General features: G+C 42.6%; 1 protein-coding gene across 2 annotated transcripts in view; it reads left to right on the top strand.

The window, feature by feature from the left end:
* The window catches only part of CLTCL1 (clathrin heavy chain like 1), a 58,311-nt gene that overhangs the window by 25,268 nt on the left and 6,466 nt on the right, over positions 1-26,577 (top strand). The window contains exons 7-31 of one of the 2 annotated variants that reach the window (XM_084819550.1): positions 801-998; positions 1,277-1,477; positions 2,076-2,228; positions 3,454-3,576; positions 4,361-4,498; positions 4,729-4,893; positions 6,383-6,563; positions 8,126-8,289; positions 9,139-9,264; positions 9,571-9,713; positions 10,114-10,348; positions 13,126-13,248; positions 13,746-13,891; positions 14,233-14,416; positions 15,063-15,255; positions 18,039-18,196; positions 18,332-18,496; positions 19,097-19,204; positions 19,791-19,958; positions 20,573-20,722; positions 21,816-21,947; positions 22,241-22,351; positions 23,167-23,337; positions 23,748-23,969; positions 25,104-25,124. In XM_084819550.1, the coding sequence (XP_084675676.1) occupies positions 801-998; positions 1,277-1,477; positions 2,076-2,228; positions 3,454-3,576; positions 4,361-4,498; positions 4,729-4,893; positions 6,383-6,563; positions 8,126-8,289; positions 9,139-9,264; positions 9,571-9,713; positions 10,114-10,348; positions 13,126-13,248; positions 13,746-13,891; positions 14,233-14,416; positions 15,063-15,255; positions 18,039-18,196; positions 18,332-18,496; positions 19,097-19,204; positions 19,791-19,958; positions 20,573-20,722; positions 21,816-21,947; positions 22,241-22,351; positions 23,167-23,337; positions 23,748-23,969; positions 25,104-25,124 (3,879 nt within the window). The remainder of the gene's footprint in view (positions 1-800; positions 999-1,276; positions 1,478-2,075; positions 2,229-3,453; positions 3,577-4,360; positions 4,499-4,728; positions 4,894-6,382; positions 6,564-8,125; positions 8,290-9,138; positions 9,265-9,570; positions 9,714-10,113; positions 10,349-13,125; positions 13,249-13,745; positions 13,892-14,232; positions 14,417-15,062; positions 15,256-18,038; positions 18,197-18,331; positions 18,497-19,096; positions 19,205-19,790; positions 19,959-20,572; positions 20,723-21,815; positions 21,948-22,240; positions 22,352-23,166; positions 23,338-23,747; positions 23,970-25,103; positions 25,125-26,577) is intronic. The other variant, XM_084819551.1, reaches the window with a different exon arrangement.

Here is a 26,577-nt window from a genome sequence, read left to right on the forward strand (position 1 = left end):
CCAACCTGGACTGCTTCTAAAAGGGGACTAGACAAATCTGTTGAGGATATGGCTGTCACAGCTATCAGTGGTTACTAGTTGTCATGGCTATATATTACCTCCAGTATTGGAGACAATATGTCTCTCAATACCATTTGCTTGGGAACATGTGGTAGAGGATGCTGTTGTGCTCATATCCTGTTTGTGAGCTTCCCATAAGCATCTGGTTGGCCACTGTGGGAACAGACTGCTGGATTAGATAAGCCTTTGGTCTGATTCAGCATGGCTCTTTTATAAAGCTTTGCAGTTAACATTATGGAGGATCCCCTGTGATTACTGTGCAGAATGCTGTAACAAGCACAGATAGCAGGTCTGATGGAATAGATTTCTCTAGCAAAATGCAAGTGGGGAAGCGGTTTAAACATCAACAGGGCAGTCAGTGATGGAGGCTTCTCCTTAAACAAAGTGCTAAAATAGGACTAAAGTTGTGATTAGTATTTTGTCCAGTATTTGGGGACATATAGCAGTTATGTCCTATTGGTACCTACTCCATATAAAGTGAGACTCTTCAAAGCAGGTTTAACTCTCTCCACCAAATCTGCAATGCCATATATATACACACAAACACACTCCTGATATCCATTTAACAGCACAGCTACTGATCAGAGTGGAAGCCGAAAGGTTTAGCTTAAAATACATTTTTTGAATACTCTGTTAGTCTTTCGTGTGTGTGTGTGCGCACGTGTGTGTGTGTGTGTGTATAGTACAGGCTAGAGTATATTTTGTCCTCTTAAACTTTACGGTGCACTTTGACTTTTTAGGTACTGTCTGTCTGCGTGGAAGAAGATAACATTGTGAATTATGCCACCAATGTTCTCCAGAATCCTGATCTGGGTCTGCGTATGGCTATCCGGAGTAACTTAGCTGGAGCAGAAGAGCTCTTTGCCAGAAAATTCAATACTCTTTTTGCACAGGGAAACTATGCAGAAGCAGCTAAAGTGGCAGCATCTGCTCCAAAGGCAAGTATCTTGGGGGCGGGGGGCTCTGCAGAGTGTGTACACTGAATTTTGTAGCATTTAACATTGGTTAAATCAGCGAGCAGTCCCAGATTGTGCTAGAGCAGTCTTCTGTTTTGTGACATTGGCCCTTCTTCAAGGAGGCAAGGAAAGCTGCTAGAGACGTTGCTTTTAGAGTTCTGAAATGGCAAGATGGATGAAGACTGGCTTCTTGTCTTGGAACTATATCCTTGAAGCAGGTGTTTTTTAAAAAAATAAATAAATCCTATTTCTACGTTCAGGGAATCTTGCGCACTAGCGATACCATCCGGAAGTTCCAGAGCGTACCAGCACAACCTGGTCAGGCCTCTCCTTTGCTACAGTACTTTGGCATCCTTCTTGATCAAGGCCAGCTCAACAAATTTGAGTCTCTGGAACTCTGCCGTCCTGTTCTTCAGCAAGGCCGTAAGCAGCTTCTAGAAAAATGGCTAAAAGAAGATAAGGTAAGCCACTGCCGTTTTAAATTCATTACACCTTGGTCTACTCATACCGTTGTCCATGCTGACATAAACTAGCATGCCTTTCCAGGCACAAGAAGAGGGACGTATGGCAGTAAAACTCTTCTGTTACCAACAAAATGTGCCAGTGATGCTCTCTCCTAGACTCAACTGAGAGGTCTGCTGGCTTGCTTAAATCCTTGCTGTATTCTCCAGCATGTATATTGGGGGGGTGGGGGTGGGGTTGGTTTGTGTGACTTTAAACCAACATGAAGCGGATAGAATCTTCCTGCTAAGAATACCTCCTGGCAAGAGTTTTGGCTGCATTCCTATGTTAACAATAGGGTTCTCTTCCTGAGCAGTGAGGTAAATCATTGAGATTCAGACAAGGCATAAGCCATCTCTTCAGTCAGGCAGTAACAATTGAAGTTGCTTGGTGTGGCACAGATGTGGGGACCCGGGTGGCAGCACTGGCAGAGGCCGATGCGGTGTTCATAGCCTCAAAAATGCTGGTTCAATTGCACTCCTCTATCCCATGCTAGCAAACCAGATGCAACTGAACACTTAGATCTGTGTTGATTCTGAAATGCTCTTTCTGTTTCAGCTGGAATGCTCTGAGGAGCTAGGAGACTTAGTAAAGACTGCTGACCCAACCCTTGCCCTCAGTGTTTATCTCCGTGCGAATGTACCAAACAAAGTAATTCAGTGTTTTGCAGAAACTGGTCAATTCCAGAAAATTGTTCTTTATGCAAAAAAGGTAAATATCTTTACCCCCTAAAAATATGTGGTTGTGTAATGCTTACCTAGCAAATCAGAGGCTTCTAGAACACACAGTTACATTTTATCTTTCCTGAGATAAGACATGGCCTCAGAACATTCCAGTATATCTGAAGTGCGATATACAACAGTCTCACCTTGTTAAGTTTCAATTGCTTAAATTGTATGGTCTTTGGAGCTTTCAGCAGATTATTCTGTTGTGGGCAGAAACTGCAAAACTAGACTCTGAGCTAGAAGACATGTCCTGTAGGTGAATGAAACTACATCATCGTTCTGTAGTGTATTGGATGTGTTTTAATGCAAAAGACCGAATTAAGATGGGCTCTGCCCATTAACGTGGTTCCCCATCTTTCTAGTCTCTGGCCATTTTATTTAAAATGTTAAAATACCCCATCCTTTGGTCTGAAACCTCCCAGGGTGACTCACTATTAACACTAAAACCATACAAAACAGAACAACAGAGCAGCAACATTTCAGCAGGAATATAACTGATCTAAAGATTTAAAAGGCTGGACAAATAATAAAGTCTTCCGTCTCAGACCCAGTGCTCAAAAAGCATACAATTCAGTATTGGGTGTGCCTCCCTGGGGAGTGCATTCCACAGCCTCCACAAATGAAAAGCACCCTCCCCCTGGTCACTATCTGCCTAATCTCCTAAAGGTGGGGGTACCTGTTGGATGGATGACTTCCACATTTGGACAGGTTCATGTGGGAGTAGGTGGTCCTTTAGATACCCAGGTCTCAAATTGTATAGGCCTTAAAAGATTAAAACCAGCATTCGAATTGTGTCTGGAAACAGACTAGCAGTTTGTGAAGTTGTTGGCTTTGTTAAAAAAAGCACACAAAACCAAACCTGGTGATGTATTCCCTTTGACTAGGACCTGTCAATGCAGCAGCTATATTTTGCAGCACTTGAAGTAGCTTTCAAAGGCAACCCCATGTACCACATACTGCAGCAGTCTATCTGTATATTACCAGTGCATGAATAATGATGGCTAATCAGTTCCTTGTCCCATCTTCACATGAAGCATATACAAATCTGACTTGAGCAGGATAGGCTGGTCTTGGCTGCATCAAGCTATGCCAAGGCCTAGTTGGTTTTGAAATAGTACTTGCAAAAGTGCAGGAATATCTTGAATTTCTCTTTCTTGGCTCTACCAACCAGCATTAGAAGCACTCTAACTTCTTTGCAATGTGGTTTTTAGGTTGGCTATACACCAGATTGGATTTTCTTGTTGCGAAGTGTGATGAGGGTCAGCCCAGATCAGGGCCTTCAGTTTGCTCAGATGTTGGTACAGGATGAAGAGCCGCTAGCCAACATCAATCAGGTAAAAACTGGCCTGTTGCAATGTGTCAGTTCTAGAAGATAAGCTGAAATAATATGTCCTGAAAATCCTAATATGGATAAATAATGACTTGTCTCATTTAAATACCTATAGATTGTCCATCTCATGGTCTGTTACTCCAGATAATTTGGATGGCTTTATGATTTATTTGCAAAGTAATAAGAATTTATCACTTTCTATGGAAAGTGTAGCTGAGCAGATGATCCTGAGCAGATGTATGCACAAAGCTGTTACATTTGTCTTTCAGGACTATAGTTAAGACACTGTATTAAAAAGTTAGTAAATATGGGCATTGACAACACGAATGTACATTTCAAAGATGCCATTGCTGTTTCTAACTCTACTGGTAAGAACAGTCACTCTTCCAGAAGAAAGATACAGAACTAGGGAAAGTAATTTTGGAAACACCCTCATTTCTCTCTGAAAGACTGCAGTGTTTAAGCCTCTTTGATATGTGATGTGTCCCTGAACTTGTTTGGAAACTTCTTAGAACACGTAAATGCAAATTCAGATACCTTATTCTGTTATAAAATAAGAAACTCTTTAAAAAGTGTTTGCATTTGGTGGGGAAATACTGATTTCAGATCTAAAACTTTCTAAAGCCAGCATGTATAGAATTGACACAACAACCTCTCTTCAGACAGAGTAGATACTGGCATTGTGATAAATCCCAGCACGCATAAAGCCAAAGGGGTTTGTTTTTATGGCACGCTCCATGGCAATGGTTTATGTGTCTGACAGTCAGGTGTTGATTCCTCTGCCATAGATTGTTGATGTGTTCATGGAGAACAGTTTAATTCAGCAGTGTACCTCCTTCTTGTTGGATGCCTTGAAAAATAATCGTCCTGCTGAAGGCCACCTTCAGACTCGCCTGCTTGAGATGAACCTCATTCATGCTCCACAGGTAACTTCACCCTCCCTGCTTTTGGATTTTTTCTTCTTTACAAACTGCTTCTTCTCATTCCCTCTTGAAAGAAGCAGTTATTCTTCTGCTAAGCATGACTAAAACTTTGTGTGGCATTCTGCCTTTTCGCTTCCATACAGAAGTTCATCTGCACAAGTTTTAAGAGCACTGAAAAAGTTTGTTCAGCCCCTTGTTATAGAATGACGTGGACTCTTGCTGACTTCCTCTAGGTTGCAGATGCCATCCTGGGAAACCAGATGTTCACACACTATGATCGTGCCCACATTGCCCAGCTTTGTGAAAAGGCAGGCTTGTTACAGAGAGCATTGGAACACTACACTGATCTTTATGACATCAAACGTGCTGTTGTCCATACCCATCTTTTGAACCCAGAGGTAAGATAAGATGCAGCTGAACTGAACATATGAGTACACCTAACTAGTTTAGCCTTCACGTTCTCTTGTGTCCCGTCCACCTTGCTGTTCTGGCTTGGTTCCTTCCTTTCCTAGAGACCCATCAGACCTTCCCCCTTCTGCTTATAGTAACCTCTAGCCTCTTCTTAAATGAGCTGGTGTGGTTAGAATGTAGGACTAGGACTGCAGAGACCCAGGTTCAAATCCCCACTCAGGCCATAGGAAGCTGGCTTATACTGTGTCAGACTATTGGTCCATCTAGCCCAGGATCGTCGACACTGGCTGGCAGCGGCTCTCCAGAGTTTCAGGCAGGAATTTTTTCTGCCCTATGTGGAGATGCCAAAGATCAAACCTGGGACCTTCTACATGCAAAGCAGAATGTATTTTAATGGTTTTTATTTTTTGTGAACCGCCCAGAGAGCTTCGGCTGTGGGGCTGTATAGAAATATAGTAAGTGAATGAAATGAAAGCATGGGCTCTACCACTGACCTAGAGCCCTATCACGAAGCTCGCTGGGTGACCTTGGGCCAGTCACTGTCTCTTGACATAATCCAGGGGTGGACAGACTTCGGGCCTATGGGATCTACTTTGTTTTTTAACTAGAACTCCCGAGGTCCGCCAATCAGAACCTGGTATAAAAGATATATGCTTAGGGCACAATCCTATCCAGATAGTCAGCAGCCTCCGAACTCGGAGGCTACCGAGTATCAAATGCAGGGCAGGAGGAGAGTGGCGTCTCTGTGCTCCAGCCAACCCCCATTTCTGCTAGACGATGATTTTGCCTGCCTAGCAGCAGTGCCTCGGAGTGGGAGGGAAGGAGGCTGAGGTGGCCATAGGAAATGGTTTAAGGCAGCCACTCTGGACCCCTCCCCATCCGCAGGAGTGCCCCCTTTTCCCCATCTCCATGTTCCATTTTCCGAACCTTCCTATGGGACTCCCCTCATCGTCTGGAGGGCATAGGATTGCTCTCTTAGAATGAAAGAACTCTAAATACAGGAACCTTGTTTTAAGTACCAGAACTCTGTAGAGCTCACAGTTCTTCTACACACAAATACACTCCTGGTTACCCCCAAGCTTTCTTTATTCCATCATTATAAATTAGGGCCAGGGGAGTCATTTTGTTGCTGCTGTAAAATAAATTGGAGTTGGAAATCCTTGCCAATCTACTGCAAATCACCCAGAGACCTACTGGCAATTCCAGATCTAACTTCTGCCATAACCCACCTGACAGGGTTTTTGTGAAGATAAAATGGAGAGCGGGTGGGAGAACCTTTTGCTGCATGGGGGAAGGTTGATCCCTGTATTTGTCACTGTATTGTCAAAATATGGAACTGTCCTGAAACATCAAAAAAGGTACAGGTGTACAATTGCTGTCTCAGAGTGGTAGGTATTATAATGTTGTGCAGCTACTGTGTTGTGAGTTTCATGTCACTGTGAACCAGCTATAATTCTTACACTTTTTTTTTTTTAGTGGCTTGTGAACTTCTTTGGCTCTCTGTCAGTTGAGGATTCTGTTGAGTGCCTACGTGCAATGCTGTCTGCCAATATCCGACAAAACCTGCAGCTCTGTGTGCAAGTAGCTTCTAAGTATCATGAACAGCTGGGCACCCAGTCTCTTGTTGAGCTCTTTGAATCCTTTAAAAGTTATGAAGGTAAGTCTAAGAAACTGAATAGCAATGCTTGCTGTAAACTTGCTTTACTAAAGACTCCCAAATGTCAGCTGATGGAGGTGGGATATGGTATGTGTTCCAAGGAAGCACTGAAAATGCCTGTTGTGAAAAGGGAGCTCATTTTAAGACCCCTAACTGAAACATTTCTGGCCCATGTGGCCATGAAAACAGGGATGCTGAAGCTCTTTCATCCTGAGGGCTGAATTTAGTTTTGGAGAAGCCACATTCCAGTGGTAGGAGGAGGCAAAAGCAAAGGACGCAGAGCCAAAAATTCCAGCATATTTTAGCTTAAAGTTCTTATTGCCAGTAACTAAGCCTTATGGGGAAGCACTCCTCCATTTCAGAATGGTGGCTGGGGCGGGGATGGGGGGAACAGGGGACATGCAAAAGCCAGGAAACCACCCAGTGATCAGTGGTTGGGGTAAAGGTGGTGGGGCCAGGGGAAGAAAGCGTGGCCAGCTGAGGAACCCCATAAGGCTGGATTGGGACCCCATGTGGGCCAGATTTCCAGTGTCTTGGAAACTAAAACCATTGCTCAGTAAGAATTTGAGGGCAGGGCCTTGTCCTTCCTCATGAACAGCAGGAGTTATGCAAGAAGTGGAATGCTTTGTACAAGATAAACAAAAACGCATATTAAGTAAACTGGCGTGATTTATTAGAGGCAGCAAAACTCAGCTCTTCTTGTCAAACAGCTTTTCTCTGTAGCAGTTCTAGCGCAGAGCTTACCATGTCTCTTGGTAGTCCTGATAGTAAAAGCTGAGAAGGGTCCTAGTAGAGTTGCATATTAAAGGCCTACCTTACTGTAAATTCTGACTGTCAAGCTTTGGTTGGAATAATGTCTAACAAATTAAATGACATGACTGGAAGATCAAGATGGATCTAACAAGATCTATAATGCTTAACCCGTAATATAAGGTTTAACCATGGTTATGCTGGGGGAATTATGCTCCTGTTTCTAGATACTGCCAAGTGATTTAACTAAGTGAATTGGTTGTGCCAGTGTGAGTTATTTTCAACACTGTTCCTATTTTTATAGCATGGATTAAGGCCATATGTCCCACTAGCCATATTGGTTAATGGGCTTCTGATAATGTCCTTAGACGGGCTTCTGATAATGTCCTTAGACGGGCTTCTGAAAATGTCCTTAGACGGGCTTCTGAAAATGTCCTTAGACGGGCTTCTGATAATGTCCTTAGACGGGCTACTAATAATGTCCTTAGACATCAAATGCTGTGGTTCTTTTACCCTGTCATCTTGAAGTTCATAGATCTCATAGACTCATAGGGCTGGAAGGGGCCTACAAGACCATCGAGTCCAACCCCCTGCTCAATGCAGGAAGCCTGATTCCCAGGCGGTCTTCCATCCAAGTACTAACTAGGGCTGACCCTGCTTAGCTTACGAGACTGTCCTAACTTGATTCTTGCAGAGGTGCTTTTCAGTTGGGCTGTCTGCTAATTCTGTAACTTGAAGGAAAATTTCTCCTTAAAACAGATGTGTGTACACACACCCTAACTGTTTTTACATATGTCTCTTTCTTCCTCCAGGGCTGTTTTACTTCTTGGGCTCTATTGTGAACTTCAGTCAGGACCCCGATGTCCACTTTAAATATATCCAGGCCGCTTGCAAGACGGGGCAAATCAAGGAAGTAGAAAGGATCTGCCGAGAAAGCAACTGTTACAATCCAGAACGGGTGAAAAACTTCCTGAAGGTAAACATTTCCTGAGTGCCAAGCTGAAAGGTGATGTTTTATTTTTATTCAGAAGATTTGCGTACCATTCTTCATCAAGAAATGAAATGGATTACTTCGGATTGTTGATAGCATATGGTTGTATTAACCAAGTTGGTGTAGTTGCTGTTTTAAATGTATCTTATTTCCTATTTGAGCTTGCCTGTGAAAAGCATGTTGGAGAATAGTTTCTAGGGAAGATGAGGCATAATGGTGAGTGGTGGAAGATTAGAAAGAGTGTGTGGATATCTGAAGGCTTTGACTTCCCCATGACTAGACTTTTGCCCATGTTGGGAGATCCGGGGCCTAACTCTGTTGCATTCACCTCCTGCTCAGATAGGGTGAAGGGAGACTAGAGCAACAAGACAGAGGGAAGAGAGCCTCTTCTGGTAGCTCAGAGAAGAGAAGGAGTTAATGTTCTTCCTCTATTTCTCTCCTGTTCTTCAAAAAAATTGTAATAAAAATACTCTTTTAAAATGAAGAGGACCACTTTGCTACATTCTATTAATAAAAAATGTAAATAGTACCCTTTGATCTTGAACACTGTCTGTTGTCTGGCAATTGAATTCATTGTCTTGTTTCTAGAGAAACGTGTGTTTTTTTTTGCTCTGCTTGAATGCTATTGCAAAGGAATTGTGTGCTTTCAAGAAGCTACACCATTTGCCTGTTTACTGTATTATGTCACTATCGTATGTGCGTTGGGTTGGGGAGAGGGAATTACTCTCCAGTTGTGTTTTCTTCTGGAATTGTGTTCATTCTTGTATTGTATTGCTATTCTCCTGGTCATAACAATACCTGGTTGCATTCTCTCATCTCCTCCCACTTATACAGGAAGCTAAGCTCACAGACCAGCTTCCCCTCATAATTGTCTGCGACCGATTTGACTTTGTTCATGACTTGGTTCTCTACTTGTACCGAAACAACCTGCAGAAATACATTGAGATCTATGTTCAAAAGGTAAAGTATGGATCTCTGTGAGCACTGCTAAGAGCTTTTTTGACACCAGTAACAGCAAATCCTTCCTTGGTTCATGTAGAATAACTACTAGGCATTCAGCATGCAATAAATGTGGCGGTGGTGGGGAATTCATCATAGGGTATTTAAATGAAATTGGATTTGGCCTCAGATGAGCATGTTGTGTATTTTAAATGTTGGTATGGGTTTGGAGGACATCTGCAAACTGGACTTTACCTACGTTCATTAGAATAACCTAGGAGTACTTTAGTTGCAAGCCCTGAAACTAAAAATATTGACTTGTTCTAGGTAAACCCAAGCCGTATTCCAGCGGTGGTTGGGGGGCTTCTAGATGTGGACTGTTCTGAAGATGTCATTAAGAACTTGATCATGGTGGTGAGAGGCCAGTTCTCAACAGATGAATTGGTAGCTGAAGTAGAAAAAAGAAATAGGTAAGACCCATTGGTGAATTAAAATACCTATTCCTGTTTCCTAACCATGTGGTACTCAAGGCAATGTACAAGGTTTTAAAAACCACCATGTAAAACAAACACAGCAGTTAAGAAACTGGCGTGGTTAGCAAAAACTCCTCGTTTTCCTCTTTGGATTATAGGCTTTTACCATGGGCTGACTAGTGCTGCTACCTTGCTTTTGACTAGCTGCTTTGCGGCGGGGGGAAGGGGGGCTCCCCCATTTTAAACCTTGCCTTTTTTAAGAGAAGGGGAGAGACGCGTGTAGCAAAATGGATTCTATGATGCCAATTAGAAGTGGACCTTGGGTGGGTGCCAGGTACAGAAAGGTTGGAGGATAGTGGTATAGTAAACCAAAAGGCTGTGCTCTTATCTATTTAAGGCTTAAGCTGCTCCTGCCATGGCTCGAGTCTCGAATTCATGAAGGCTGTGAAGAACCAGCAACACACAACGCGCTGGCTAAGATCTATATTGACAGCAACAACAACCCAGAGCGCTTCCTGCGGGAAAACCCTTTCTACGACAGCCGTGTTGTAGGCAAATACTGTGAAAAGAGGGATCCACACTTGGCCTGTGTTGCTTATGAGAGGGGGCAGTGTGACCTTGAGCTCATAAAGGTTGGCATTAACTCCTTTCTCTTGGACATGAAAACTCAAAAGGGTTGTAGTTCGCTAGTGCTAACATTTCTCTTAACAAAAAGTAGCTACTCTAAATCGGTGGTTTTCAAACTATATCTTGGGGAGCTCTGTGGATCCTCATTGAGAAGATCAGTAATGGCAGATGTGCCACCTACTATAGTTCTTCGTTCAGTTCTGCCCCCCGCCCTGCCCTGCCCCCCGGAAGACAGCTTGCCCACCACTGCCAGCCTTCCTATACAGCAGCAAGGAAACATTAGGTGTGTGCTTTAAAGCAAACATTTATAAACTCTATTAACAGGATCTCAGGATTGTGTACACAACATAAAAAACAAACAAGTTCAGTATAAAAACCATACAATTATACATCAAATAGCAAATTACACTTGGTTCACATGGTCCATTGCTGTGACCCTATAGACTTGGTCAGCACCCTGCCTGAACGGTGCATCTGCCCTAGAACACCTCCCCAAATGCACAGGGGTTCTCTTACAGATATATGGGGGTTCCTTGGAGACAGTTCAGCCTAACTTCAGAGAATCCTTTCTCCAAAGTTTGTCATCCACTGCAGTCACTAAACGGTACTAGCTGATGGGGCTGCCTGAAAAGACATAGGCAACATACCCAATAAAAACGAGCTTGCACTAGCTCAGCTTTATCCAACCTGGTGCACTCCAGATGTTTTAGACGACAACTCCCAGCATTCTTGAGGATTGGCCATGCTTTCTGGGGCTGATGGGGATGATCCAAAAGGTATCTGGAGGGTACCAAGTTGCGGAAAGCTGCACTAGCCCATTGTATCTCTCTGTATCTCCACTTCAGCAAAGCTTTCAACAAAGTCCCCCATGATATCCTGATTAGCAAACTAGCTAGAAGTGGGCTAGATGAAACAACGATCAGGTGTATCCACAGTTGGCTACAGGATCGGACTCAGAGTGCTTCTCAATGGGATCTTCCCAAACTGGGGAGAGGTAACAAGCGGGGTACCGCAGGGCTCAGCTCTTCAACATTTTTATTAATGACTTGGAGGAGGAGGTGCAGGGAATGCTGATAAAATTTGCAGATGACACAAAATTGGGCGGGATAGCTAATACCCTGGAAGACAGAAACAAAATTCAAAGTGATATTGATAGGCTGCAGTGCTGGGCAGAAAACAGCAGAATGACATTTAATAGGGATAAATGCCAAGTTCTGCACCTAGGAAAAAGAAACCAAATGCACAGATGGGGGATACTTGGCTCAACAATAGTACAAGCGAGAAGGATCTTGGAATTGTTGTAGATCACAAGCTGAAAATGAGCCAACAATGTGATGTGGCCTCAGAAAAGGCAAATGCTATTTTGGGCTGCATTAGTAGAAATATAGCTTCCAAATCATGGGAAGTACTAGTTCCCCTCTACTCAGCACTGGTTACGCCTCATCTGGAGTACTGTGTCCAGTTCGGGGCGAAGGAACCCAGAACTATGAAGAGAGACTGAAGGAACTGGGGATGTTTAGCCTTGAGAAGAGAAGATTGAAGGGAGATATGATAGTGCTCTTCAAGTACTTGAAAGGTTGTCAGAGAGAGGAAGGCCAGGATCTCTTCTCGATCATCCCAGAGTGCAGGACATGGAATAATGGGCTCAAGGGACAGGAATCCAGATTCCGGCTGAACATCAGGAAAAACTTCCTGATTGTTAAAGCAGCATGACAATGGAACCCATGACCTAGGGAGGTGGTGGGCTCTCCCACACTGGAGGCATTCAAGATGAGGCTGGACAGCCATCTGTCAGGGATGCTTTAACTGAGATTCCTGCATTGAGCAGGGGGTTGGACTCGATGGTTTTGTAGGCCCCTTCCAACCCTACTATTCTATGATTCTATGAAGAACTAGCCTTTGATTAACACCAAACTGTCAGCCAGTGTGCACAGATTGGCTAAGGTTTTCTTCCTTGTAATGAAGTGCTGGCTTTGGTACCTATCATGCTGTAGTGGGAGCATTGACATCTGCTGAAATTCAAAACACATTTCAATTATTGTAGCTGGATCAAGAACTCTTACAGCATCACCTTCCACTTTATTACCACAATATGAGTGAGTTGAGGCTAAATTGTGGTTCATCATTGATTTGTTAAATGGACGCTGTCCAAGTAAAATCAAACTCTTCTTATATTGACTCTACTAAACAGATACTCTATGGATGCTTTTGCAATAACATTTATTTGCATTCAGCTTGATGCAGCTGTTAGACTTAACAAAATCTGGAGAATATTCTCAAAACAACATTAACATTTGCCCTTCATCCACGTACTGCCTTGTTTTGCAGCCATTCTTACAAGTTGTTATAGACTAAGGGTGCAATCCTATGTGTGTTTAGACAGAGAAAAGGCCTACAACTCCCAGCATGCTCCAGCATGGCTGGCTGGGGCATGCTGGGAGTTGTGGGCCTTTTCTCTGTCTAAACATGTATAGGCTTGCACCTTAAATCTCTCAAGCCTCTGATTCAGTTTCATATATGAGGCTTCAATATGTTTTGAATCTTTCTTTAGGTCTAAAACTATACTGCATCTCTAAAGCGTTTTAGAGATGAGCAGGAAGTACTATGTTGGGTAGACCTCTTCCCAGTAAAGTCCTGGCAAAAAAAGGTGTTATTAGTTGCAAGTATAGCAAACATGTTTTGTCAGTTCAGCCTAAATACTGCTAAGAGTGAAGGCAGAAATGCCTGCTTTCAGTCCAGAATAATACTCGCTGTTTCCTTTTATTTTCCCTCTGTTTCTCAGGTCTGCAATGAGAATTCCTTGTTCAAGAGTGAAGCTCGTTACCTAGTACGCAGAAAAGATCCAGAACTGTGGGTAAATGTTTTGGAGGAAAACAATCCATTCAGGAGACCACTCATTGATCAGGTATAACAAATAGTCTGAGTTTTCAGAAATAGTTTAAAGTAGTGACTGGAGCCAGAATGAAATGTTTTCACAAGAAGAAAGCATTCTACGTAGGGTCAAGTTAAAAATGCTTCCCGAAACTGCTTAAACAAAGCAGCAAGATTGAGTGAGCAGGCAGAGCAATACTTAACGAGCATGAAAGAGGCCACAAACCTTATTTTAAAAAGAACTGTGAGGGAGGGTATACTATCTTTAGCAACTGCTACCCACTTAGGAGTAATCCATTGCTAAATAATAGAGCATATTTCCATCTTAGTCATTTTTGTTTTATGTGCTAAGCAGACTCAGAAAATCTGGTAGTAGAAACTCTTTCAATCCATCTGTTTATCACATAAACTACAAACCCTGTCCCTTGTATCTAAGTGCATTCCTGCTCTCTTTTCCTACTTGCTCCCTAAAACTAGGCTACTAATATGTACTACTCATGACAGTAATGGGCATTATTTTCCAAATATCAGGTTGTCCAAACTGCATTATCAGAGACTCAGGATCCAGAAGAGGTGTCTGTGACGGTCAAAGCTTTCATGACTGCTGACCTACCAAATGAACTCATTGAATTGCTTGAGAAGATTGTTTTGGATAACTCCGTCTTCAGTGAGCACAGGTAGGAAAGGGAAGTTCTCCCTGATGTACTTAATATGCATGGAAATAACTATTTTCTATTTGGCTTCGTACTGTAGGCTTCGCTTTAAAACAGATATATAGCATGTTACGGGCCAGACTATCATTCTGCGCTTGAGAGCAGTTAATGAGGCACTTGTTGCCTTGAAGTTGGAACTAACTTCAGCCGACAAACTAATTTTTAGTTTAAGTGAAGTAATACTTGATTACATTGTGATTGTATTTTCTTGGCACAGAACGGCAAATGACTCCTTTATAAAACTCACTAGGAAAACCTACTGACTGAACCTACATGTCTAACAATTTCATTGTTACTATTTAAAGGAATCTCCAGAACCTCCTGATCTTGACGGCCATTAAGGCAGACCGTACACGTGTGATGGAGTACATCAACCGTCTGGACAACTATGATGCCCCCGATATTGCCAATATTGCTATTAGCAATGAGCTTTATGAAGAAGCTTTTGCCATCTTTAGGAAATTTGATGTGAATACTTCTGCAATTCAGGTGAGGCATACTAATGATTGACAGGTTGTGTGTCTGAAGAGACCTTCCTTATTTTTAAAAATACTTTAAAGTGCTTCCAGTCCTCAATCACAAAATGCCAGCAAAATGCAGCACATGTTTTTGTGTACTTGAAGGTTGAGGATAAATTAGAGGAGGGGCTCTGATTTCAAGGATCGGAACACTTCAGTTCAAGGACACTTTAGTATGGCTGAGTGGCTGCTTTGGGGGTCTATTGGGTAGAACTATAGAAACCTTGCCCATCTGTTCACTGAGGCTTTGCGAGAAACTGACATAGTTCTAAACTGTTCTGCATGTGCGTGAGCCACTAAATGTGCTTTTTAAAAGTAAAATAAACTTTCTCAGGATGGCAAGTTTCCTATTTGCCCAGTAAATCCCCAGATGTCTGTGAACACACACAGCAATGGAGTAAAGGGGAGCAACTGCTCCTATCCAGTGTTTCCCTAAGTAACAGTCTTAGAGCACTGCTTTATATATAAAAATATTTGTGACATCTTAAGGCTGTGTGGATGTGCCCCCCGCCCCTTTGTAGACTTCAGTTCTTCTTTCATCTTCTTTCTGTCCCCTGCCCCCCCTATGCTGCCATTTGTTGATGCTGCTTTTCACTGTTTTTTGTATCCTCTTTTAGGTGTTGATAGAACACATTGGCAACTTGGATCGTGCTTATGAATTTGCAGAGAGATGTAATGAACCAGCAGTTTGGAGTCAGCTGGCCAGAGCACAGCTCCAAAAGGACTTGGTTAAGGAAGCCATAGATTCTTATATAAAGGCGGATGATCCTTCTGCCTACATGGAAGTTGTCCAGGCAGCCAACAGAAATGGTAAGCCAAAGGGCTCCTGGAGCTTAGGAGAATTTGTGCAGTATGGGAGCTTTAATTCATGCCTTAATAGCAAGGATTTTTGGTGATCTCTTTGGAAGGCTACTATTTGACAGTAGGGATAGACAGACTGGAAATAGACCAATTTATGTCAGTTTTGCATGTGTTCATTTGTACGTCTGCAGTATTGCAACCGAAACTCTCCCCACAACCCAAGTTCGATCCCAGTGGAAGCTGGGTCCCGGGTAGCCGGCTCAGGTCGACTCAGCCTTCCATCCTTCCGAGATCGGTAAAATGAGTACCCAGCTTGCTGGGGGAAAGGTAGTCATGACTGGGGAAGGCAATGGCAAACCACCCCGCTACAGTCTGCCATGAAAACGCCAGCGAAAGCGGCGTCCCTCTAGGAGTCAGCAGTGACTCGGTGCTTGCACAGGAGGAACCTTTCCTTTCCATTCCATTTCCACATTGATCTGCAATGTAAAAAACAATAACCCATGAAAATTCACATTACTCTTGAACAAAAGACACATTTTTCGTACACATTTTACCCAAATACCCATTTTTGGTATACCTTTTTAAACCTAAAATACACATTTATGTACACATTTTGGTACATATTTAAGCCAGTAAGTAATGCAAAATTCAGAAGTGCAAAAATAAGAGGATACATGCATTCCAATCTGTGTATTACTCTGGGAACTGCAAATCAGGTTGGCTTTTTAAAAAATGCAGATCAGACAAAACCCTCAAGCATCCTATTTGACAGAGCTGAATTATTTAAAACGTGGACCTTTCATACAGAAATGCAGCCTGGAAAAAACAAACAAACTTGGATATGGACCTCTGACTCTGAAAGAGTTGCACGATTATTTTGTTGTTCAGTCGTGTCCGACTCTTCGTGATCCCATGGACCATAGCACGCCAGGCCTTCCTGTCCTGCGCTCTCTCCTGGAGCATGCTCAAGTCCATATTCATTGCATCAGTGATGCTATCTAGCCATCTCATCCTCTGCTGTCCCCTTCTCCTTTTGCCTTCAGTCTTTCCCAGCATCAGGGTCTTTTCCAGAGAGTTTTCTCTTCGCATTAGGTGGCCAAAATATTTGAGCTTCAGTATCTGTCCTTCCAATGAGCACTCAGGGTTGATTTCCTTTAGGATTGACTGATTTGACCTTCTTGCAGTCCAGGGGACTTGTAGGAGTCTTCTCCAGCACCACAGTTCGAAAGCATTGATTCTTCGGTGCTCAGCCTTCCTTATAGTCCAGCTCTCACAGCCATACGTTACTACTGGGAAAACCATAGCTTTGATTATACAGACCTTTGTCAGCAAGGTGATGTCTCTGCTTCTTACTATGCTGTCTAGGTTGGCCATAGCTTTCCTTCCAAGGAACAAGCATCTTTTAATTTCATGGCTACAGTCACCGTCTGCAGTGATCTTGGAGCCCAAGAAAATAAAATCTGTCACTGCTTCCATTTCTTCCCCTTCTTTATGCCATGAAGTGATGGGGCCAGATGCCATGATCTTCGTTTTTTTAATGTTGAGTTTCAAACCTGCTTTTGCACTCTCCTCTTTCACCCTCAACAAGAGGCTCTTTAGATCCTCTTCACTTTCTGCCATTAAGGTGGTATCATCTGCGTATCTGAGGTTGTTGATAATTCTCCCAGCAATCTTAATTCCGACCTGTGATTCATCCAACCCGGCGTTTCTCATGATGTACTCTGCATATAAGTTAAATAAGCAGGGCGACAATATGCAGCCTTGTCGTACTCCTTTTCCAATTTTGAACCAATCAGTTGTTCCATGTCTGGTTCTTACTGTTGCTTCTTGACCCTCGTACAGGTTTCTCAGGAGACAGGTAAGGTGGTCTGGTACTCCCATCTCTTTAAGAATTTGCCACAGTTTGTTGTGATCCACACCATCAAAGGCTTTAGCGTAGTCAGTGAAGCAGAAATAGACATTTTTCTGGAATTCTCTTGCTTACTCCATGATGCAGCGAATGTTAGCGATTTGATCTCTAGTTCCTCTGCCTCTTCGAAACCCAGCTTGTACTTCTGGCAGTTCTCGGTTCGCATACTGCTGAAGCCTAGCTTGTAGGATTTTGAGCATCACCTTGCTGGCATGTGAAATGAGCGCAATTGTACGGTAGTTTGAGCACTCTTTGGCGTTGCCCTTCTTTGGAATTGGAATGTAAACTGACCTTTTCCAGTCTTGTGGCCACTGCTGAGTGTTCCAAATGTGTTGGCATATTGAGTGCAGCATTTTAAAAGCATTACAATATTTAACTTCTTGATGCCTTTACATTTAGCAGCACTTTTAAATCTCTAGATAATGGATTAGTTCCTGTTTGGATCAGTTTGTCAGAATGGATAAAAACTCTTCGTGTTGCTCAGAGGTGGAACATATTGACCCAGTTTGCACGTAATGATAATTCCTGGGTTGTTCAACCCAGGAAGTGTCAGGACTGAGCAGCAGCAAGCAAGTACGCTGCCTCCCAGACACTCATCTCTTGTGTTTTCAATCAGTAACCCAAGGATACCCTGTTCCTGGGTTTTTATCGCAACATCCGAACATAGAGTTCTGGCTTTGAATGCCTTGTGTTGTTCCTGATTACCATTGTTTAAAAGTGGAAACATTGAGTGTGTGGGAGACAACATGCTTGCTCACATCTGCTTGGCAACGCCAATTCCTGGGTTAAACAACTGCATTTATTCTGCAAATGTAGGAAACCATGAACAAGTAAACATTGGGAAACTAATTTTTCTCTTTTCTCTCTGTCCCCCCTCCTTAAGATAACTGGGAGGATCTGGTTAAATTCTTGCAAATGGCTAGGAAAAAAGCAAGAGAATCTTACGTTGAGACTGAACTTATTTTTGCTTTGGCAAAAACGAATCGGCTCTCAGAGCTAGAGGAGTTTGTCAGTGGCCCTAACAACGCTCACATACAACAGGTATGTTCTTATGCTAACATTTATACTACTGCTATACGCTGTCAATTAACCTAACTTCTGATTTGCTACTTATGAACGCTAGGCACACAAAGGCCTCGGCATTCATTCGCTGTAACAGACGCTCTGCCTCTTTAGGTTGGAGATCGCTGCTATGAGGAGGGAATGTATGATGCTGCAAAGCTGCTCTACAACAACGTGTCTAACTTTGCTCGCCTGGCATCTACGCTGGTTCATCTTGGGGAGTACCAAGCGGCAGTCGATAGTGCCCGCAAAGCCAACAGCACCAGGACATGGAAAGAGGTAACTTGCCATTTTTATTCATTGCATTTATATCCTGCCCTTTTTCCTCTTGCAAGGAACCCAAGGCGGCTTACATTATCCTACTCTCTCCATTTTATCCTCACAACAACAACCCTGTGTGGTAGGTTGGGCTGAGAGTCTGTGACTGGCCCAGAGCCACCCAGTGAGCTTCCATGGCAGAGTGGGGACTAGAACCTGGATCTCCCAGCTCCCAGTCCAGCACTCTTACCACTACACCACACTGGCTCCCACTGGCCTTGTGTTTGTCCCAAAGGGGAAGGATGTTAAGATTGTGGTCAAATCTTGAACTGCTCAACTACAGCTGCCACTAAACTGGTGCAACATTTATGAATTCCTTCGTTTTACAACACCTTTTGTAGGAGGTAACTGTGCCTCCATATTCCCTCTCAAAATACTTTTGATGAACTTTCATATATTTAAATGGAGATTGGCTCAAATGATATATTTACTATAATATAAGTTACTGTAGAATAAAAATTTAATCTGCAAAAATATTTGAATCGGAAGGCCAAAGTATCTGGAATAAAAGCATGGTGTCTAATGGTACATGCCTTGCTAACAGCATTTTCTTGTTTTCAGGTGTGCTTTGCCTGTGTGGATGGAAAGGAATTTCGGCTTGCGCAAATCTGTGGCTTACACATAGTAATCCATGCTGATGAGCTTGAAGAGCTGATTAGCTATTATCAGGTTAGATTCCTTTAACCATCTATGGTGTAAATGTCCTTGCTTTTTGTTGAAAGTATAATAGTCATTTAAAATATTCATACTGTGCTTTGCCCAAAGTCAGCAACAGAAGTTAACAGCTGTAGTATTCATAAACTAGTGTAACTCGCATTTCATATGTAAAATGGGTATGTGTCTCTAGAAGACTAAGTGCAGGAATTAATGTTGAGATATTTCCCAGCTCAAATAGAACAATTCTATTACACCGGACAAGGAGGCTAGAGAACAACATCCACACTTGTACCTGAGAAATTCCTGGGCAGACTACCTGGGTGTGTCAATTTCCTGCCAACAGTCTATTTTAGTTTTTAAAAATGAAATTTTGAACATTCTAGTTAACCGCTGCTTCATATAAACTGCCATATACTTTGTGTCCCTCTTATATACAAGACACTTGTACTGATTTTAGTGTTGCTCAAAGTGTTTGAAAGTTCCCATATCTAAGCCGAACTGTACTTTTTAAAGAGTTCCTTTCTCATGTCTTAGAACACGGGCTTTAAAATTGTTTTAACTTTACCATTCTTAAACATGTTGTGTTCTTGTATCCTAGGATCGTGGTTACTTTGAAGAGCTGATTGCCCTCTTAGAAGCTGCTCTAGGCTTGGAGCGTGCTCACATGGGAATGTTCACTGAACTTGCTATCTTATATTCTAAATATAAACCACAGAAGATGAGAGAGCATCTGGAATTGTTCTGGTCCAGAGTCAATATTCCAAAGGTAAGTAAAATTGTGTAGTGCAAGCACCTTCGTAAAGTTGTAAACACTTGTATCCTGCTGCTCTTGCAACAAGCTTGGCTAACAAAACAAGAAAGGAAAACAAATCACAATTCATAGTATTGGAGCAATGGAGATGGACAAAAATAATCAGTAACTCATGGGACAAACTAATCTTCAGTTACCCTCTGGAACAAAAGGTTTCACTGCATGGTGGAAAGCTGAGATTGAAGTGGTTGGGTGAACATTTTGGCAGGGCTAGGGAATGTTGCTGAAATTGCTGAACCTGTTGAGGGCAATGCAGGAAAGGCCCTGACCTGTGTACCCATCTGCCTGATCTCCACAGGCAGGACAGCACAGAAGAAGGGCCTTCAAGTACCTAAAAGCAGGCAAGTTGATGTGGGAGGAGACAGTCCTTCAGACCTTTGTCCCAGGCTGTTTACGGTTTTAAAGATCAGAACCAGCACTCTTGAATTACTCACAAAAGTAAATAGGGAGCCAGTGAGGTTAATACCAGTATTGTGCCATATATTCTGTGCAGCAACTTGCAGTTAAACTCTTGCTTTGGCTACTGTCTGACTTGTAAATGCTTACCTTTCATCTTACTATTCTTCAAGGTACTTCGAGCGGCAGAACAGGCCCATCTCTGGGGAGAGCTGGTTTTCCTCTATGACAAATATGAAGAATATGATAATGCAATAATTACGATGATGAACCATCCCACAGATGCTTGGAAGGAAGGGCAGTTCAAGGATATAATTGCAAAGGTAAGCAGCTGTAGTGGTAATACCCTCAGCTTCTACACTTTGTGCCCGAAACCATGTTGAGGGTCACACCAGTGAAGTTCAAGTGCTCAGAATGTATTTGTGTGTCCTTGAGAACCCAGGAAGTGACCAAAGTACTAAAAGGCACAGCCAGACCTTCATGTAGCAGAGAGACACATCGTACAACCTTCAGCCTCTTGAACACACATTTTTATTTCCTAAAGGTACTGTCTTGAGAAGCAGGAGTCTGGCAATTTCTTCCTGCCGGTCCTACTGCTTCCCTCCCTCCATCTTGGTGCATGACAGATCTTATGGCAAATGTTGACTGTTTCAGCCAGTCAGCCCAACAGAGCATCAGATATGCACCATTTCTGTGTACATCACATCTGTTTTTATATTTGCTAAGAAAAGGGGTGGGACCTTGACAAAGCTTGCATTTTTAAAGTGTTGCCCTAACCTATTTTACTGTTTCTCTTTTGGCACAACATGGCCTAGGTGGGTCTGCCACAAATACTAAACATACCTGCACTGGAATGCAGAGCTGTATTAGGCTCTTGAGCATCAAACAAAAACATAGGAAGAGTTGTGCTGGATTAGAATACCCATCTAGTCTAGCATTCTATTCTCACTATGGCCAATTGGATACCTCTTGGCAGCCCATAAGCAGAACATGAATGCAATAGCTTGAATAGGTTGATTGCTTGAAGTTGCTTTTAGATATATGTTGTCTTTGTGTATATTGTCTGTGTGTGTTTTATGTAAATAGCTTTTAACATCTTTATACTGTATTTTTTAAAATATTTTTAATATTTGTAAACCACTCAGAGAGCTTTGGCTATGGGGCAGTATAGATATGTAATTAATAATAATTTTAACACCCTTGCATTCATGGTCCCCAGCAACTGGCATTAATACTGCTTCTAATAAAATATAGTCTTCATGACTAGTAGCTGTTGATAGCTATATCCTCCATGAATCTGTCTAATCCCCTTTTAAAGCTGTCTTACTATTGGGATTATTAATTAATACTTTAATTAAATCTAATGCTTCAATTCAGAGGCAACCAATTATCTCACAGCTCGCCCTTGCTCTCTAGGTGGCCAATGTGGAGTTGTATTACAAAGCCCTGCAGTTTTACTTGGATTATAAACCATTGCTGATGAATGACCTTCTCCTGGTATTATCTCCACGGCTGGATCACACCAGGACAGTCAGCTTTTTCTCCAAGGTGAGTTGGAGGCACATACTTAAAAAAAAAAAAAAAGTTAAAGAATCTGCTTCTCTCCAGATCCTTCTTGTTTCAAACTGAATGTTCAAAGCAAGTGGGGTCTAATCTCTTAACATGGTGAGGTGATCTTGGAGTTTTTCTCCATTTTCACAGCTGTTGCTCTCCACACCATTTGTATAAATTACTCTAGATCGTTAAAGGAGTCCTATTCCCAGTTTTTAAGATGTTTACATACAAAGACTTATGGTCCTTCAACAGCGGCTTTTTGCCTAAATTGTCTTATTGCCCCATAGGTTAATCAGTTGCCTCTAGTGAAACCCTACTTACGCTCAGTCCAGAACCATAATAATAAAGGAGTCAATGAGGCACTGAACAACCTTCTGACAGAGGAGGAAGACTACCAGGTGAGCTTTTGGAGTAATGGTTATAGCATGGCACAGTAAAAACATAGGTCTGGTATGAATGCCAAATGACCACCTAATTCATGACTCGCTCTAAACTATCTGACATTTGCAGTCAGCTCCACCTGCTTAGTATGTTGCTAAAGTGGCACTAACTAGAGCAAGTGATCTTGCTGGCAGAAAAAGTAGGTGCAGTAAGGGTCTAGTTCAGGGGTGGGCAACATGTGTCCCCAGCCATTTTTGTGCCCCCCTGCCTGAAAATGCCCCTCCCCTCAATTTTCCTTGAAAGCAAGGCGCAGGGGGAATATACACCTTGTTTACCAGCACAGTTGCATTCCCAGAAGCCTCCAGGGAGCACACTTCTGCTTGTAAACAAGGTGTATGTTCTCTGTATGCCTTGTTTTCAAGGAAAAGCGTGTATGTGGGAGGTAGAGGTGTCACTGCTATGGAAGCAAATTTGGCAGTGTGAGTGATGCAGTCCCTGAGGGGGGCAGTGTGGCTCCTGACCCCTGAAGCTGCCTACCCCTGTACTTTCCTGCACTCTTAAAAAGCAAACACCTTGTATTAAATGGATCCCTGGGCCACTTACAAATATCTACATAAATAGTCTTCCCTCTCAGTCCTAACCACATAATAGTTGTTGATGTGATCTATGGTCACTGCTCTTTGCCTATTGCTGCCTTCAGAACGTTCCACTAAAAGGTTTGGCCACCCCCATGCTGCAGCACTGTAGGATTCGCAGCAATTAGAACAAATATTTTAGTTTCACCGGGGACTTAACCCCTCTGTGTTGTCTAACTTTCTCCCCCTTCGAACAGGGCTTGCGAGCATCCATTGACGCCTACGATAATTTTGATAACATTACACTGGCTCAGCGTCTGGAGAAACACGAACTGATTGAATTCAGGCGCATCGCTGCTTACTTGTACAAAGGCAATAACAGATGGAAACAGAGTGTGGAGCTCTGCAAGAAAGATCGGCTTTATAAGGTCTGTCAACGATCGTGGATCCCTTCTGTACGTCTTGGAGCATGGTTGAGGTGGAGTCCTTTATTTAGAAGGCCTGCAAAAGTAGAACCGTCCTACACTTTTTTGTGCCTATGGGCAGTAGCCAACAATGTCATTCTGCTAATGCAAATTACACTGTGCTAGTGTGAAGGTCCTCTAGTGTAACATCAATAATATTAGCTTCCATGAGAGGGTCCCCCGGAAAACCCGTCAGGCAAGCTAATGTTACTGGTGTTGCACTAGAGTTCTCTTATGCCAGCACAACATAATCTGAATTGGTGGAAATGACATCATAGGGTAGTATCCAATGTAACTATCTCTAGCATCACATGAGATGTATGGTGAAGCTACTTCATGGCTGTAAAGGTCAGCGTCATTATGTTCTTTCATAGGATGCAATGCAGTATGCCGCAGAATCCAAAGATGCTGAGCTGGCAGAGAAACTACTTCAGTGGTTCCTGGAAGAAGACAAAAAGGAGTGTTTTGCAGCTTCTCTCTTCACATGCTATGACTTGTTGCATCCAGATGTGGTCCTTGAGCTGGCATGGAGGCACAACATTATAGACTTTGCGATGCCTTATTTCATCCAGGTGATGAGGGAATACCTTACCAAAGTAAGTGTGGCTTCTCTCAAAAGATTTGTTTTGTTCTGCTGTAGGTTCCTGGGTGAGTGGTTCAGCATATCCCTCAGTTTAAAAACCTGACACAACTCCTCAAATACTGAATATAGCAATATACTTCAGTGCCACTGTGTTAAAAAAAAAAAAAAAGGTTATGGGGGTACTTGCAGTGATGTTGAGAAAATGAATGGCATTTTCACTACAGAAATTAGTTCTATTCTGTCTAGTTCTCTGCCCATATCTTCTGGAACTACCTAAGCCTAGTAACATGTGATCATGTGATGGCTAAAACCTCTAATAGCTACTTCCGCTAAACTAAGGTGTAACACTTTCTTCATAAAGCAATTGATGGCTTGTTGAGGTAACATTGCTGTGTGATATGGACCTGCAGCTTCTTGATCGATCTTAATATTCTCTCTTCAGAACTTCTCTTTATACTAGCCCACTCAGCTGTGACACCTCCCATTAGATGTTGGTCCGAACCTGGAATACTATATTTCAGAAGCTAATGTGTGTGCACACACTGGCCTCATAAGCCCATGAAACTGCTGTTCCCTTTTGTTTTTAAAGCACTTTTAATCGGCCCTGGGTGGATTGCTAAAAGCTGCCTGGATAGTGGAAGGTCTGGAACTGACAAGCTTGCATTTCAGACCAGAGGGACTTTGTCTCGGCAGTTATACCAGCAATAAGCTTCTGGCTATTTAAAAGCCGTTACCCTACCAGAATAAAGCTGTATCAAATAATGCCATTTCCATGTGCACATTGTCTTTCCCCACACCAGTTACTGATGCACTGACCTTGCAGTGTGCAAACCTATTAGTATGGCAAGTACAGTGTAGGGGTGTTGGATATGTACAGTACATACAGTGAATATGCTGTCTTCTAAGCTGCGTAGCAGAACTTTTTATTTCCATGTATGCAAATTGGCACACATTGAGTAAAATACTGGTTTCCCCAGAGGCTTGAATGTTATGCGAGTGTGTGCTTGTTCTTTTCCTTCACATCTGTCTGTTTCGGTAGGCCTCTTCACCCCACCCTACCCCAAATGCTACATGACCTTTGCCTTTGTCTTGAAATTGATGTCTTGGCTTATTGATTTTAAGTATTCCCCTCTGAATTTTCTTGCAGGTTGATGGTCTGTTTAATAAGGTGACAGTCTCTCTGGTTTTACACTCGGGTTTTTTTTTTATTTGTGTCCTTTAAAACACATCTAAGATCATATGGGAGTCTAGCTGTAGCTTTTGCTGAAAAGCAGAATAATCTAGCTTGGTCTAACTAATGCTGTAGTACATACCTCTTCATAAATAACTTGGGGGAAAATCCAACCAGACCTTGCTTGCTTCCCCTGTAGGGGAAACGGGAACATTCCAACAATAAACCAATGATCAAAATTAGATATTTTGATCAGATTAGATATTTCAGGCAGAAGAGCCAAATTTTCACTCCTGAGATGCAGATCTGCTTGTAGTGCTCCCACTTATGGGAGAAAGCCGCTAAGTTATTGTCTGGAATGTACAGGGTTAAAGTAATATTGGGGTAGCTGGAGGCTTTCCTCACGGTCTCTTCAGAGAAATGGCAAGGCCCTAAAAGCTAATCTGTGTTGGATGGGAGAATGGGGTGTGCAGTGAATCATAAACAACCCCCTACCATGTTTTTATATTTGGGAAATAACTGAAGCAGTTGATCTGACAAATATTGTCATGGTTCTCTTCAAGCTGAACTCTGGTTGGATTTTCAAGTAATAAGTGTCTACTAAATATTCAGTCTTCCAGAAAGAACGTGCATGATGAGATTGGTTTTAAAACAAGCACTAATCTAGCACATGGAATTAGTAATTAATTGGAGAATGAATTCCCCCATTTAATGTAAATGCATTTAACTTCCCTCATGTAAGTGTGTACCTAACAGCTAGATGTGCGCCCTTCTACCAAAAGGCATACCTCCTGTTAGCAAGGCTTGAACACCTTTAAAAATACCGGGATAAAAACAGACATCCCAGCAGGGACATCCAGTTGCGTGTCTACCTTTTGTGGGTGGAAGGTTCATCCAGAATGTGAAGGAAACTTATTTCTGTGGAGGGAAAGAAGCTGTGATCAGACCTCTGGTCCAGGAGGCCCTTATGTCCAGTAGAAGTGGGGCAGCTCCATTTAAGAGGACACATCTGTTATGTTGGCTGCCCCTCCCTTTTAAAGAAGTAATAATTGTTTGCCAGACCACAAGGTGCTTAGGGCTTTTTGGCAGCAATCACAAATCTAGTGTAAAGGTGCTAATTACATAGCTCCCAAAGGTAGAGCTGCTTCAGAGGATCAGACTGTATAGAAAAGGAAAGTAGCAGTTGAGGGGAAACAACTGGACATAACTGGATATACCCTAGCCAGTCTCAAGCCAATAGATAAGGTACGTTGGCAGCTTTTCTGAGGAAGCCTTGTATGTTAGCTTAGAACAGGGGAGGGCAACTTGTGGCCCTCCCGATGTTTTGGCCTACAACTTGCCCATCTCTGGCTTAGAATAAGGCAGTATTACTGTTTGGGTTAGACCCAGATAATGCTCCACACACCCCTACACACACTTTTAGCATGTTTAACTATCAAAAGTATAACAG

The sequence above is a fragment of the Heloderma suspectum genome, chromosome 13 (genome assembly GCF_057233095.1).
Source record: "Heloderma suspectum isolate Gila_16-S chromosome 13, 16-S_ref, whole genome shotgun sequence".
NCBI classification, from domain to species: Eukaryota; Metazoa; Chordata; class Lepidosauria; order Squamata; family Helodermatidae; genus Heloderma; species Heloderma suspectum.